Below are 16733 nucleotides of genomic sequence, written 5' to 3' on the forward strand. Positions count from 1 at the left end.
TTATTGTGCAACGGTCAACACAAAAAAAAGAATCCGTTCTAAAAACTCTGAACGGTTGCGTTAAACTAATGCTGCCATCCATAAAAGGTGGGGAAGAAACAGATATACATTTTTTAGAAACTCAATTCGAAGAACACTTGGCTTGCTTCGCAGTGCGTTCATTGCGTATTCGGCCAAGCACTCCTTGCTCGGTAACAGGCGGGGCTGAATTTCAGCAAGGTCTGTCCAGGTCGGCAACTCGGAAAATATTTCCACACGTGGCACACCGCATCCAGTATACTTCTCGCTATGGCTGTGGCTACTCGCCCCATGCCTAACTCCAATTGTAACAGCGACCCGGAAGATATTTCATTGAAATATCAAGCACCTGCAACAGGGTTTAAGGCACGGAGTTCACTGGGGCATTTCGCGACAGCCAGGTCGTCCTTATAACCCCCGAGAAGTGCAGCTACTCAATCGGGAATCACTCGCACGTAAATTGTCACTCCGCTGCTGTTGTGTGTTGCATTCATATCTGTCTGATGTATTTATAGGTGGCACATTCACAATTTCCAAGCAGCCCTAGGCACAATGTGACACATGCACACAAGTAAACAAGCACACACACACGCATGCCCACGTGAGTACAGTATATATACAGTATATTTAAGGAAAAATAGCCCAATTGTCTGGTGGCATTTTAGTCCTAACGCGTCAGTGAAATCTGGCCCTAGAACATATTAAAATAATTCGAATGAATCAGTGATAGAAATCCCACATTACTTTGGCAGGAGCCAGCCTCTCCTTTGCAATGAACGTTTTTTTTTCCATCGTAAACAAAACAGATGTCAACAAGGTATATTCCAGAATAAACGTTTCCCTTCTCCCAATAATATACATGCATGTGACATAGCACGTCAATTGGGAACATGGCACGTCAATTGGCCGGACATGGGGAAAAGGTTAAACCCAGAATAATGTCATTTATTAAAATTAGGAAACAGCATCCCACGCCCCATGAGCCCGGGGTTCGACTTATCATTGAGTCAATTTCGAAACATTTTGTTAAATCTGAAAATGCCCCACCAGCTACGAATGTTACTTCTGACAGTTATTTTTGATCAATCTCGTTTCGAGTTAGGTTTGATTAATTTTAGGAGAGCCTATTGTGCCCGCCTGCCTGGTCTGGACTTGAGCCCCAGGCACGAGTCCTCATCACCAGCTGTTGCCACTCAGCACACACATTTGGGTACCAACAATGCATGTAATGTCATTGGAATGCGGGCACATTGTCATCTTACTGTGTAAACACGCGCGTGCCTGTACACACAAAACTGGCCTACACACATGCGCACACGGGCGCATTTGGTATGTCACGCACAACTTCGATGCTGTATCGTTCGTGACACGTGAGCTGCGTGTGTATTGTACGCGCACGATGAGTTAAAACAAATGCGTTCGCACGAACACACGTGAACACACGTGGCACGGAACGGATGCGAGCTCACGTTTATTGATGCGCACACAAATGCGCGTAGGCGCACAACGTATATTATATTAGGTTGGACAAAGATCCCCTTATATTCGTGGGCTGCTGGTCTTCATAGGTGCTCGTTAACAGCATTTGTCTCAACAATCTATTAGGCATTAACACACGCACATATGCGCAAAAACAATCCTTAAAATTTTTATTACACTGGAGCTATGGACACAGATGTACATGCACGTATGGCTACACACACGAGTACATTAGATATGTCCGTGCTTACATGTATTATTACACATGTATGAAATAAATTAAGCACAGAGACAGGTATGAATGGACACATACGATAGAAGGATCCGCGCAGTGCATAGACCAATACAGGTATGGGTACACATCACACACATACACATTGCAGCGGTACACTTAACTGGAGTATATAACGATCCATGGCTACGGACACATGACCAACGCGCACATATGCACGGACAATGTATAGGGTCAATCAATGGACATCCATATCTATGAACACACGTATTGACACACGTGCACTCCACGGTAATAATGCACGTGTGCATGGTATAATACAATCATTTACAGCCCTGCCAATCAACTGCTGGATGAAGGTCTCCGTTTCGATCGTGGAGATTGTTTGACGATACTTCACCATGCTGGTCAATGTGCGGGTTTGTGAAGAGCTGAGTGGGCCGGGTCAGATATCGCTTGCCCTTGATGTTTAGCCGTGGCCGGTAATCGAACTCGGGTTACCGAGTTCGCAGTGCGCAAACCGCTGCGCCACCTCTCACGGTATATACGCAAACCGCACGCAGCTCACCCTACGCAGACAGACGTCGACTCACCGTCCGCAGAAACTGAATCTCATCCTCGCCGTCGCCCTCCGCGCCCATGGTCGTGACTTGTCGAGCCCGGCGGTGTTTGGCGGGGGGGGGCGCTGAGTGGAGTCCGCCGCACGCCGCTCCGCTTAATCCGAGCACTGAGACTCTGGGCACGTGCGCGCGCGCCTGCCTCTCGCTCGCTCGCGCGCGGCGCCGGCGACCCCCCGCCCACTCTCAGACGAGCCCCCTCCCCTTCCCGCCCACTTGTGCTTCAAGCCCCGCCCACTGAGTATCAAAGCCCCGCCCACTGAGTATCAAAGCCCCGCCCACTGCAAAAAATTATATACAAGCCCCGCCCGCTGTATATAAAACAAGCTCCGCCCACTGTGCATTAAGCCCCGCCCACTGTAGAATCAAGCTGTGCCTCGAGCCACGCCCACTGAAAAAAAATCAAGCCCCGCCCACTGTAAAAATCAAGCTTCGCCCACTGCGCATCAAGCCCCCGCCCACTACATAACAAGCACCGCCCACCACAACACAAGTCCCCCCGCACACTGAAGAAAAAAACAAGCGCCGCCCCTTGTACATCAATCCCCGCCCACTGTACAAAATAAGCCCCGCCTACGGTGTGCCTCAAGCCCCACCCACTAACAACCAAGCCTCCGCGCCTACTCCAAGCCCCGCCCACTGTGCCCTCCCTGGTCAGCAGGTCACGCCCACAACGAAGCGAGTCCCGCTCCGACTGCAACGCGAACCTCGCCTATGCGAAGCTTCGAACCAAAGACAACTCCCCCCCCCACCGACCCCTGTGTCGCCTCAACAGACTGTCGGGGCTAGTTGCTTTTAGCGAGTAGTGCCTACGAAGGCCGGCAACGGCACTGAAGGGTGTGGGGTGGCCAGCACCCACGCCCGGCCGCCTTTGTCTCCCCCCAGTGGCGATGTTTACACACCGCACCAGGTGCTCATTTGAGGCCGAGTCGACCTAGGGAGGCCCAGATACCGGTCACTGGCCTTGGCCGTGAGCGGGAATCTTAACTCGGGTCCGTAGCGCAGGGCGCTCACCGCTACACGACCGCTCCCCACACTCACGCACACACACACAGTGCCCTGCCCACACACACACAGTGCCCTGCACACACGCACATAGTGCCCTGCCCACACACACACAGTGCCCTGCACACACAGTGCCCTGCCTACGCATACACACAGCGCCCTGCCCACGCACACACACAGTGCCCTGCAGACACAGTGCCCTGCCCACACACACACACTGCCCTGCCCACACACACACAGTGCCCTACACACACACACAGTGCCCTGCCCACACACACAGTGCCCTGCCCACACACACACACACACAGCGCCCTGCCCACACATTGCCCTGCCCACACACAGTGCCCTGCCCACACGCACACACAGTGCCCTGCACACACACACACAGTGCCCTGCCCACACACACACAGTGCCTTGCCCACACACACAGTGCCCTGCCCACACACACACAGTGCCCTGCCCACACGCACACACAGTGCCCTGCACACACACACAGTGCCTTGCCCACACACACACAGTGCCCTACACACACACACAGTGCCTTGCCCACACACACACAGTGCCCTGCCCACACACACACAGTGCCCTGCCCACACACACACAGTGCCCTGCACACACACACAGTGCCTTGCCCACACACACACAGTGCCCTGCCCACACACACAGTGCCTTGCCCACACACACACACAGTGCCCTGCCCACACACACACAGTGCCCTGCCCACACACACACAGTGCCCTGCCCACACACACACAGTGCCTTGCCCACACACAGTGCCCTGCACACACACACACAGTGCCCTGCCCACACACACACAGTGCCCTGCCCACACACACACAGTGCCCTGCACACACACACAGTGCCTTGCCCACACACACACAGTGCCTTGCCCACACACAGTGCCCTGCCCACACACACACAGTGCCTTGCCCACACACAGTGCCCTGCACACACACACACAGTGCCCTGCACACACACACAGTGCCCTGCCCACACACACACAGTGCCCTGCACACACACACAGTGCCTTGCCCACACACACACAGTGCCCTGCACACACACACAGTGCCTTGCCCACACACACAGTGCCCTGCCCACACACAGTGCCCTGCCCACACGCACACACAGTGCCTTGCCCACACACACAGTGCCCTGCACACACACACAGTGCCCTGCACACACACACACACAGTGCCCTGCACACACACACAGTGCCCTACACACACACACAGTGCCCTGCACACACACACACACAGTGCCCTGCACACACACACACACACAGTGCCCTGCACACACACACACACAGTGCCCTGCACACACACACACACAGTGCCCTGCACACACACACACAGTGCCCTGCACACACACACACAGTGCCCTGCACACACACACACAGTGCCCTGCACACACACACACACAGTGCCCTGCACACACACACACACAGTGCCCTGCACACACACACACAGTGCCCTGCACACACACACACAGTGCCCTGCACACACACACAGTGCCCTGCACACACACACACAGTGCCCTGCACACACACACAGTGCCCTGCCTTACGCACAGCATTGAGACATCCACGCGGCTGTCTCGGCATCGGTGCGGCAAGGCTGCTACGGCGAGCACCTTGCCGGCGACGCAGATGCGTTGCTGCGTTGTGGGACATTGCAGCAACAACTCTTGTGTAAAGACATCGTCTCGCACGGCGCATTACCTGCAACCCCGTGTTGACAATGAGCATGCGTGTTTAGTAAGGGGCCATCCATTCAGTACGTACGCATGGAGGGGGGAGGAAGGGGGTGAAGCCTCGACAACAATTTGTCTACAATGACCTTCAAATTAGATAGTCCGGCCGTGGACTATCTGTTTGCTTAAACACGTTAATATTATTCATCCTTGATCGTTTCTGCGTGGATTAAATATCGGCCGTTCTATATTATTCGGGGGGGGGGGGGTGTAAAAAGTCCGCGTGCATACAGGGAGAGGGGGGGGCTGAAGTGTTGGCAGATTTTTGCGTACCCACTAAATGGATGGCGCCTAAAGCACACACCGCCATGGGAGTTGACTGACCCATACGAAGCCACCCGGACTATTTAAGCGATACCACATCACTCCACTGCTGTACCACATACAATCCCTACACTGGCTCCTCAATGCAATCGTGGATCAGTTTGAAGATCACGCGGTCTTTAAGATTCTCCCTGGATTCGTCCCGGCCAACCTCCATCCCTACTCCCCTCCACGCACTCTCCTGCCTCTCCCCTCTCACCTCTACGCACCTCCACGCACTCTCCAATCTCTCCCCTCTCATCTCATCTCACTCCACTCACCTCCACGCACTCTCCTATCTCTCCCCCCTCATCTCACTCCACTCACCTCCACGCACTCTCCTAACTCTCCCCTCTCATCTCACTCCACTCACCTCCACGCACTCTCCTATCTCTCCCCCCTCATCTCACTCCACTCACCTCCACGCACTCTCCTATCTCTCCCCTCTCATCTCACTCTACTCCCCTCCACGCACTCTCCTATCTCTCCCCTCTCATCTCACTCCACTCCCCTCCACGCACTCTCCTATCTCTCCCCTCTCATCTCACTCCACTCCCCTCCACGCACTCTCCTATCTCTCCCCTCTCATCTCACTCCACTCCCCTCCACGCACTCTCCTATCTCTCCCCTCTCATCTCACTCCACTCCCCTCCACGCACTCTCCTATCTCTCCCCTCTCATCTCACTCCACTCCCCTCCACGCACTCTCCTATCTCTCCCCTCTCATCTCACTCCACTCCCCTCCACGCACTCTCCTAACTCTCCCCTCTCATCTCACGATGCTGCCCTCCACGCACATTCTGCTTCGGCGGTGCCACGGCTTTGTAAGAAGCCGCCAATCAACATGGTGATCCGTGCTGTCGACTCCCCCTGGCCGTGTTCACGCCCAGTCTCGAGACTCGTTTTGCGTGTAAATACGTTATGGCCACTGCTTTTTGGAGCGTCTTAAAACTATATCGTGCTGTCTAAATCCACTTAGGTTCCTTGGCGTGTTAAGCTAAGAAGGCAGCTTTGTGTCCTGTTCCCTTGAGCTCCACGCAGAGATCGCCTAGGGGCCGTCCATAAATGACGTCACGCGATTTTTGACCGCCCCCACCTTCGTCACACAGCGTCACAAAAAGTCAGACCCCCCCTCAAATATGACGTCACAAAGCTGTACCCCCCCCCCTCTAAAAATAAAACATGCTTCAAATCGCTTTAAACTATTGTCATTGTAGTGCGTATTTAACGTGGCGCTGCACTCTGATATTGTAAGAGAAAACGTTTATTAAAAAGTATATTTAATTAAGCAGAACGTTGTCTATATTTACTCAAAGTTGCGCATTTTTACGTGACGTCACATTTCTCAAACCCCCCCCTCATCATACATCGTCACAAATGTCTGACCCCCCCCCCAGGTGCGTGACGTCATTTATGGACGGCTCCCTATTTCGATTTTCCTACTTCACGTCGTCTCCAGCCCAAATCTCCCCCAGCTCAACTCCTTTCATGTCTCTACAACCGTTGGAGGAAGATGTCGGGCTGCCCATGACGACTACGTCAGAAATGCAACATAGGTAGTAACACGAATGGCTGTATATTAAAAAAAAAACTGACTGACAGCAGTAACTAGTGGCCTGTGAGGGCTTAAATAAGCTACAGCCGTTTAAGGCAATATCCGCTTCCCGCTGAAATGTATTAAACAAAGAAGCGGTCAATCATCCCCAACGCAGGAACGTCCTGAATGAGAGTCTTGAGACTCAGTGAGGCGTGCTTTCCTGGGTAAATGGAATGATTGTAAATATAATTCGTGGCATTTCGAAGTTGTTTTTTTCTTACCCGACCACTAAAACCTTTTAAATGTTGTTTTCACGACACAGTGATCGTTCATTTTAACATTCAAGTCTGCCTGCTCGGTGAACTCACAGTGACTTAATTGTCTTAAATGGCTTAATTTGATTTAATCAGACTTGACAAGACACCAACTGGCTCGGGCACAATAAATGAGTCTAAACAAAGGATACTGCGCCACCTAGAGGAGGTAATAGCCGTGCAGAGCCAAAAGTAAAAAGCCATGGATGATCAACAACATTCTAATTAAGCAACGGGGATACGTTACAAATACTCTTTTTTTGGAAAAATCGGAATGATCCTAAAATCTCAGGAACATCCCTAAATCAACATTATCAACATTACAACAATCATAAGTGTCATCAAATATTAAAAAATCGCATGACATACCATTAACGTTGATGCCATCATTGACGACGCCACAATGACCTCTTGACCTTGGCATGCTATAGGTAGTTTCCAAGAAATTACCGCGCACTTTTTGAGCGAAATGAACTGATTATTGTTTGTGAACTTATCCATTGCCAATAAAAATAACATTATTATTGAACAACATGGAGCTCTTTGAACATTTTCCCCAAAATACTGAAATGAAACAATTGTGATTGCCTCGCTTCCAATAACAGTAATACATCATCTTTATTTTTTGTCAAAGTCCAATTATCGACCTCTCTTAGCCATTCACAGCAACAGTCAATGTAATCAAAACAACCCGAGGACAATAACTACACCGTGACATTGAAAGTGGGAAATTATATACATGAATGGCATTACTTTCTAGATCTTCATGTTATGAGCATCTGCAGTAACACTTCAATTCTTCAATACACTAGAAGTAACACCTCAAAGGGGTGGACTATATCTTTTAATTGTCGCCACTTACTCTTTCCCACAATCTGATAATATAAATATCGGACTGTAGAGGTGATGTGGGGTAAGTGGAGGTCAAACATTGACCTTTGTATGCCCTGGGCTCATTTAGCTGTTCTCCTTGACGATCTCTTACACCTGCGCTGCCTGCAGCTACACTCTCTCAGCCACTATAAATCTGGCTAAACTCACTGATAAAGAATTTGCTATTCTTGCGTGATTATTGTTCTTTATTCAAATCACGAGAGAAAACGTTCAATGCTATTGCTTTTCATTTTCAAAAATTTAGTTAATGGCATGATAGCACAATACAAATCATACATTTGGAACTCTCATTGAGAAGTGCACTTTGATTCTCAAATCGGGAATTTGGTCAAATTAAGTTCAAAACCCAATGTAATAATTGTTTTTCTTGTGCAATCATATTCAAACTGAGCTGAAACTATCAACTCGCTACATTTGAGAACCTGGTTTAATCACATGCAGATCTCAGCAATGCCGGCTCAGTGCTCTGGCATCTCAGCCACCTGGTTACCTCAATGCATTGGCTCCACATTCCACCAAACTGTTTGTAATAATTGAAAAGAGTATTTGCTGAAACTTTTACATGTAGAATAAATAATTAAAACACGTAATTTACAGTTTTAGCAATCCACTGCTGTGATGAAGGCTTCTCCATGCCACATGAGTCATGGGGGGTTGGTTGACCATACTTCACCCAACTGGTCAGTGCGAGTTGAAGGCTGAGGGGTGGCCTCGACCGGTTTAGATATCCCTCGCCACTGATCTTAACCATGGCCGAGAATAAAACAAGTTGCCAGGTTCAAAGTGTGGTGCCCTAACCATATTTATATATACTCTACATGTATTGCGTATTATTTTTTATCAATAATCTTAAAATGTGATTGTAATTCCCATATTTCCAAATGTATACGTTTATTTGAAGCACTTTTCTAGAAATGAATTACTGATCACCACCTTGAGAGAGATGATACTGATACTACAATCGTATTCTCACGACGTTTCGATTGCAACACAAGCAATCATCATCAGGTGTGAAAACCACAGCAAGAAAATGTTTGAATCCCTGCAGTCACGAAAGCTTTAAATAAAAAAAATACTACAATAGTACTTGGTGTGTTATACCTTTAAATGAATAACCACGTAAGAGCTCTTAAAAATCAGTATATTGCCCTGCATTAGAGAATCACCTGCGGAAAGTGATATCACAAAAAAATAATCTCAATCATTTATCCGGAAACCCCTGAGTGTGAATAACATTTTTCAGGGGGGAGGGGTCCTGCAATGAAAAGTGTGACCCATACCATTAATGAGTGACTTACACGAGGAAATCAGAGTACCCGGATACATCCCATGGATATACAGGGATACTACTCAACGCTATGCACAGATATATCGTCCAGAGGACACAACCCTCTTTGTGGACTGCACCGATTGCTATTTTGCAGTCTCATGGCACCGCGGGGGGCCCTCAGAATCATCCGCCTCCAACACCAGGTATGCACTGGTGGTCACGAATTCAAACACTAAGCAGGCTCAACCCCTCTTAGATTGCAGGATCCGATGAGATGAGGTGGATTTATGGAGATTTGGTCGTAGCTAAATTACATCATACCTACTCTCGGGACATTCGCATGCACCCTGCTGCGGGGATGCTCGTCGCATGGCAGTCATTCTCAAGGATATAAATTTTTACCAAAGTGAAAAAAATCTAATTGAATAAAAACGGCAATTTTTTGTGTGCATTAGTGACCCCGCTGAGACCATCACTGAAGAAGCCAGATTAATCGGGGAGAGCTGCTCAGATTAAAACCCATAATTTCTGGTGGTGGATGAATACTCTGACCCACCCAGCTAGCTCCAACACATGTTGTTTTTAAATATATAAATTAGCAATCACAACAACAAAAAAGCAGTGCAATAAGAGTGGCAGTAAATGTAAAACACTAAGAATCCTTTATTGTTCTAAATGCTTGCAAGCAGCTATAATTACAGAACGTATTACCAAGTGAGTTTTCAACATATATACGCACATCAACCAAAAAACTGCATCACGTTTTCTCTGTGTTCCCAAGTGACACATCCTACTGCCCTCATTGCAGTCCACGTGTGCTGTCTCACAAAATACAACTGCAGGGATAAAAGTATTTTCAGGTTGGACTCATCCATTCTTCCCTTAATAACCCCACAGTGTATGTGAAATAATAGTCATTTTTAAAAATGAATTTCGATAAAGAAACGTAATTGACATGTTTCTATAACCTCAAAAGAACAATTCCATGAATAGCATACATTTATATTTTTGGTTCTTTCGGTAAAGTCACGTAGAAGGGAAACAATAAAATAATAAAAATATAAAACAATAAAATTATTATTTTATTGTTTCCTTTCTACGTGACTTTACCGAAAGAACCAAGAATATGAATCCCTGCAGTCACGAAAGCTTTAAATCAAAATTTAGCATACATTTATTTGTTTAAAATGATAAAGGGCTATGTGCTTCTTATACCTATAAGAAAGCACATTTTAGTTGGAGTAACACAGATCAATCAGGGCGAGGCTCCTATGCAGGCAGTCACAACTGTGTACAGCGTTAATGTATGGCTTCGAACGCCAGTAAACATCACAAATGAATGCACGTTTTGCAAAAAAAAAGGATATGAGAAAACAGCTTGCAAATTGGGTATCTCACTCCACTTGCAAATTATGTTTTACTGCCCTGCTCTGCAATTTTCAGTCAAAGTGGTATCCCATGCGATGTTGAACATCCTCCTGACAATCATTTGGCCCAGTAGGCTGCCTCAACCGTAAATCTCAACCTTCATTTAACAATATGGCAGCCCATTGAAATGTTATTTATTTAGCAAAGTAGACGAGTGCGTTCGTTGGTACAGGTTTTTGTGAGGTGGCCAGGAGAGGCAACACAGCAAATTCACTCTTCAATCTATCTGCACGGAGCATTGAGTGTGACTCCCTCGTATGCGTGGATTTTCTCCAGGAACTTTGTTGTCCTCCCACAAGCCAATGACTGAAAAACATCTTGAAACTCTGCAGTTTTCCTGGGTAAATAACGGACATTTTCATGATGACACATAATAAAGCACAATCAATTTCATTATTTGTGAAATCTCATAAATTAGGGTATTATAACCTCACCAATTAATCTATTCACGACTGAAAAAAGTCGACCTATCATCCTATGGCCATCGGTATAAGCACAGTCCAAGAACACCGGTAATTAGAGATAGCACCTTAGAACCAACCCCACCAAACCGCAGACCTAATTAACTATGCTTACTGCCTCCTCTGCAAATAATAACTCAGGGCCCATTCAGTATCTCCTACTGAGGGCCCCACATTTCGCTGAGATCATCACTGCCTCTACCATTGTACAATAGATGCTTTGGTCCATGTCCTTACCATCAAATTTAAATTGCGTTAAATCTAATCAACGTTAAATCCCCCAGCTGCTGCTCAGGCACTGCAGTCATTGTGTCTCGTTACATGAAAAAACAGGTTTCTGAGTGCTATGAGCATGGACAACTGACATTCCACTGTAAGCAATCATTTACATGATGCTGTTACAAAGACGTAGCCGGGTTAGAGCAATCAACTAAATTGGAAGGTTGAGTTTAACTCCTCATCACTTGTCAACTAAGCCTGCCGATCATGCTTCCAAGATCAATAAAATTTGCACTGCTTTGTAAGAAATTTACAGTGGTTGTCTTATTGAGAAAATGGCCATGCCCAAGAGTAAAGTGGCTTCGGGTCAGCAGCAGAGATGAGAACAGCTGCATATTTGAGCATAGAGACACTTTAACTGTGTCCATTCATCAACTCCAGTGCTACTTGAAGCCATGACTAATACAGTCTTAACCTTATCATTAAAAATGATGTGGTGCACGTGCATTTTATTAAAATCTTTGCTCAAAGCTTAGACGTAAAATTCGTGAGCATTTTTTGTTGTATCCCCTTGCATATGTGGTCGTTCTTTCAGGCAATACTATTTCATATTTGTGTCAAAGTCTATAATTGGCCAAAATTACCAAACAGGATTATCCTAAACAAGAATATTTTGCCTTGCAATATATGTCGGTCTATGATTTGTTATAATTTGTTCAACTATATAAGAGAAGCAACACAACAATTCGTAAAGATAGCTAACCAAGTGATTGTTTTTTTAAAGGGTATTTACCATCGCTTATGCCATTTGTCAGTTTTGACAACATACTACAAAAACGCAATTTTTGGGTCAATGTAGTATTCCGTTTATTTTAAGAGATTGATCTAAGTGCATAATAACATGTGGTTGTATTAAGTTCAACGAGAGCAATGTCTCAAAAGCATTCAGATAAATCTACAATAAAATGGATTAATATTAATGTTAAGCTACAGGGAGTAAAGCGTGCTATGCCTTGCACTGACATTTAATGAAGATGGAAATCTCTGAAATACATTTTAAAACATGAAATGCAAAGAAGAGCCCCAACGAACATGTTAAATATTATCTTTTGAAACTTGGCACTTAGGCACAGTCAATCGAGGTTAACATAACGCCAATAATAATACAAATTATTTGGCGATAATTCTGTGTTGGCAGTGGTGCACAATTAACCAAAAAACTCAACACATTCGTCAATAACACCACTGTAAAGGAGATAAATTACTGTATAATAGGTGACGTTTCAGACAATGGATCTTCTTCATAGCACATAAAATCATAAACTGTAATGATACCATAATAAAAGAGCTCAAATTAAGACATTTTTGGCAAAATGAGTTAAAAGGTCAGACAGAGTGAAATCAACAGCATTGCGAGGCTCACAATAATAAGACGGGAGTCTAGATGACCTTCAATTAAACTATTTTAGGTGCACAACAAATTGGCACGGTTACACACTGACAATGAAAATATATTATCGAGGGCAACCGGAGGTGAATAGATAGGGAGGCAGAGCCAGATAACGTACTTCTTCAAAATGATGATCTGGAAAATGTATACAGTACATCGTTGCTTCTGGGAGGCGCGTTGGTTGTTGAGTTACAGGGAAAGAAGGGGCTCAAGGGAAAAAAGGTATAATCAAAATTTAGTGACGACGTCATGCTTAGATATTGAACACTTCTACAATGACAGTGTGCGGGAATGAATTGCATTTTTTAATTAATATAGAGGATTGCTTTTCTGTCAAAGAGCTCAATATAGCAATTTGAAAAATACGTGTGTGTGTACATTATACTGTATTCGTATTCGGTATATGTCATTGTGACAGAGTGAAGGTTTGTTGGTTCAAATCCCAGTTGGAGGTAGACTGTTAATCATTCCAAAAAGGATGTTTAAAATATGTACCACTTCGTGAGACGTATCAATCTTTTGAGGAAACCCCTGCTTTAAAAATGCGGAATGTACACTCCTGGCCCAGTACCACAGTGGAAATGAATGCTAGCTCATTGATTGTTTAAGCAGGGAGTATTTTTTTCACAACACAGAAATTTATATACCAAAAATGGTGCTTCACACCCATTAAAATAGAAGTAAACATCTACACTCTGTATTGGTGGTGGATTCGTGGTGCATTGGGTAGCGCACCGTGCTATGAACCTGGCAACCAAAGTTCAATTCCTGGGCACAATTTGTCAGCTGTCAATTACATTTCTGACTTCAACTATTGATATTAACCGAATATAATTATCTTCTGGGTTCTTTCGGTAAAGTAGAATGGGAATAAAATTATAAAAATATATTTTTATTATTATTTTATTCCCATTCTACGTGACTTTACCAAAAAAACCCAGAAGATGAATCCCTGCAGTCACGAAAGCTTTCAATCGAATATAATTAATTTCATAATGAATGAAAAAACTCTGCACGTGACATACGATGACAGAGGGGGAAAAAATCCCACCAAATACATTTTGTGATATCTTATAGATAATCGAATGGTTTATTATTGTGATGGATCACATCTTATGTGCTCCTGCACGTGTGTCATGGTAGGGAGATCGACTGAATTGGAGATTGGAGATCAAAATTTTCAATGTGGCCGAGAAGACTATAATATTTGATTAAAGTTAACATAAGAAAAGGTTTCCATTACGAGGCATTTATCACAAACTTATTTAAATCAACTAAATTACCAATGTAACGCTGTGACTGTCGATTTAAAACTGGTTGTCAAATTAAGACATCCCAGTTTTATCACGGCTCGTGTACAGCGCCATCTCCAATGATAAGCTGGTCAATCTCTCTACTCTATGAGTTCTGAAGGACACTGAAACATGAGCCGATCATATAACAAATGTTGTAGTGCTTTGACGTGTGCATGTATATTACGTCCAATCCAGCCACTTTTATCTTGTTTTGTCATCATAGTATTTTTTAAAACATAATTTGTCGTGCTGGCACTTAGATCAAAGTATCTATACATACTCTTGGTTCTTTCGGTAAAGTCACGTAGGTAGAAAGTAATAAGTAAATATTAATAAATAATATCTATTTTTTTCTTTTATTTATCGATACATGTGTATATTCTTAGCTCTTTCGGTAAAGCCACGTTGAAGGGAAACAATAAAATATATAATATATTTTATATACTATATTTAATTATATGGGAATACAATTATAAAAATAAAAAATATTTTATTGTTTCCCTTCAACGTGACTTTACCGAAAGAGCTAAGAATATGAATTACTGCAGTCACGAAAGCTTTAAATCAAGATACATGTGTACTTTGGGAAGCTGATGGGACGAAACAGGAAAACAAATGACAGGAAAGGAACACAAATTATTGTCAATGTCATGGGATGGGACAGAATAACAAAAATCATTCCAGTGTGACGAATGGCTGAGTTGTCCGAAGAGGGCAGCAGCTTGTCAGGGTGCCCTCTGGTGGTCGGGTGCAGTTACTGCCAGTAGGTGCCAGCCAGTCACTCAGATTTTTTTTTCAGTTTCTTAAATTTTGGTATAGCCCTGTGAGCCATTCGGCTCTTGAATCGGGTGCAACCACAACAAACAAAAAAACCAAAACACGAACAAGAAAAACATCTTAAAGTGACAATGTGACTGTGCAAACAGAAAATCCATGAAAGAAAAACCCAGCAAAATATTCCTGAAAAAAGCACCGTACACCAACGCTATGTGCAAAATATCCCAGTGGGATGCAAGTCAAACAACAACAATAGCCGCAAGAAAACTTAGGTTAAGGCCATCAGTCTAGTTTCTGAATGGGAGAGGGCGCGACAGGACCTGAATGGCACTGTAAGCAGAGGACTCTTTTGGTTGACCCCTTCGCAACAAAAAATATTGTTCGAGTCGTACAGCAAGGAGGAGCATAAGTAAGATGATTATGTGATGTACAGGATGGAGTTATGTGGGGTCTCGCCTTAATCGTTCTCAAAAACACAAGCGCCTATGGTTAAGAGGCACCTCTTAACTTAAGAGGTACCTCAAGCATGGCTGTCGGACTTTCACAACTGATAAAGAAATTTACCTTTGCAGGTCTTCCGGTGATGCCATCCTCCCATATGCTGCTCCTCCGGGTTCTTGGCCGTACTTTTTTTGTTAAATCAAATGTTTACAATGGTTTGTCATTCTTTTCGAGTGTACTTTAACATTCTAAAATGCTGCCGTTTTATTTTCTACTCGTGTATTTTTGTATTGGCTCGATTGTCTTCTTGGCTGATGCAACTCCCGTTGTCACGTGGTGAGGGACCTTATCTGTCATCTTGTTCTCACCCGGCCAACCGAGGCATACCGAACCCCGGTGAAGCAGGGGCGGGGGGGGGGAGTCGCTGGCCTGAATGTCTGCATCGCCATGCTCTTCTGAGCCTCCAATTCATAGAATAGCGTAGTAAGGGGCATTCCATAAATGACGTCACGCGATTTTGGACGATTTTTTTAGGTGCGTGACGTCATTTATGAACGGCCCCTAAGAGGACTGTCCTTGATATGCTCTAAGGTGGATCCCTTTCACCAGGAAGTGAGGGCGAACACAGTGAAACATTTGCTCAAGGCTGCAAATTATGGATGCCACTCTTTTCACGCTGAAGAAAAAGGTCGCCCAGCTTGGGGCGGCAATGCCCACTGGAGTTATTTAAAGGCACTTCTGCTTAAGGGGCCGTCCATAAATGACGTCACGCACCTGGGGGGTGGGGGGGGGGTCAGACATTTGTGACGATGGGGGTGGGGGGGGTTTGAGAAATGTGACGTCACATAAAAATGCGCAACTTTAAATAAATATAGACAACACGTTTACTTATTTTAATACTTTTTTAAATAAATGTTTTCTCCTACAACATCAGAGTGCAGCTCCACATTAAATACGCACTACAATGGCAATAGTCTAAAGCAATTTGAAGCATGTTTTATATATTTTGGGGGGGGGGGGGCAGAGCTTTGTGACGTCATATTTCAGGGGGGGTCTGACTTTTTGTGACGCCGTGTGACGAAGGGGGGGGGGGGTCAAAAATCGTCCAAAATCGCGTGACGTCATTTATGGACGGTCCCTAACTTGCCCGCGTCTTCTTGTGCCAACTCGTGCTTTTTCAGTCACTCGTCAGGGTGACACATGTGACGTACGTGTGCCTGGCCGCTCTAACATAGCCCTTTACA

The 16733-nt window shown here is 45.2% G+C and overlaps 1 protein-coding gene across 13 annotated transcripts in view; it reads right to left on the minus strand.

The window, feature by feature from the left end:
* The window catches only part of LOC116939631 (ryanodine receptor 2-like), a 332153-nt gene extending 329607 nt beyond the window's left edge, over positions 1 to 2546 (minus strand). For all 13 annotated transcript variants that reach the window (XM_032948287.2, XM_076062962.1, XM_076062947.1 and 10 more), the window contains exon 1: positions 2323 to 2546. In XM_032948287.2, coding sequence (XP_032804178.2) covers positions 2323 to 2370 — 48 coding nt within the window. In that variant the 5' untranslated portion in view covers positions 2371 to 2546. The remainder of the gene's footprint in view (positions 1 to 2322) is intronic.
* Positions 2547 to 16733: the final 14187 nt, after the last annotated feature.

This window comes from Petromyzon marinus, chromosome 6 (genome assembly GCF_048934315.1).
Source record: "Petromyzon marinus isolate PM22_M1 ecotype Great Lakes invasive population chromosome 6, UKy_Petmar_22M1.pri1.0, whole genome shotgun sequence".
Lineage (NCBI taxonomy): Eukaryota > Metazoa > Chordata > Hyperoartia > Petromyzontiformes > Petromyzontidae > Petromyzon > Petromyzon marinus.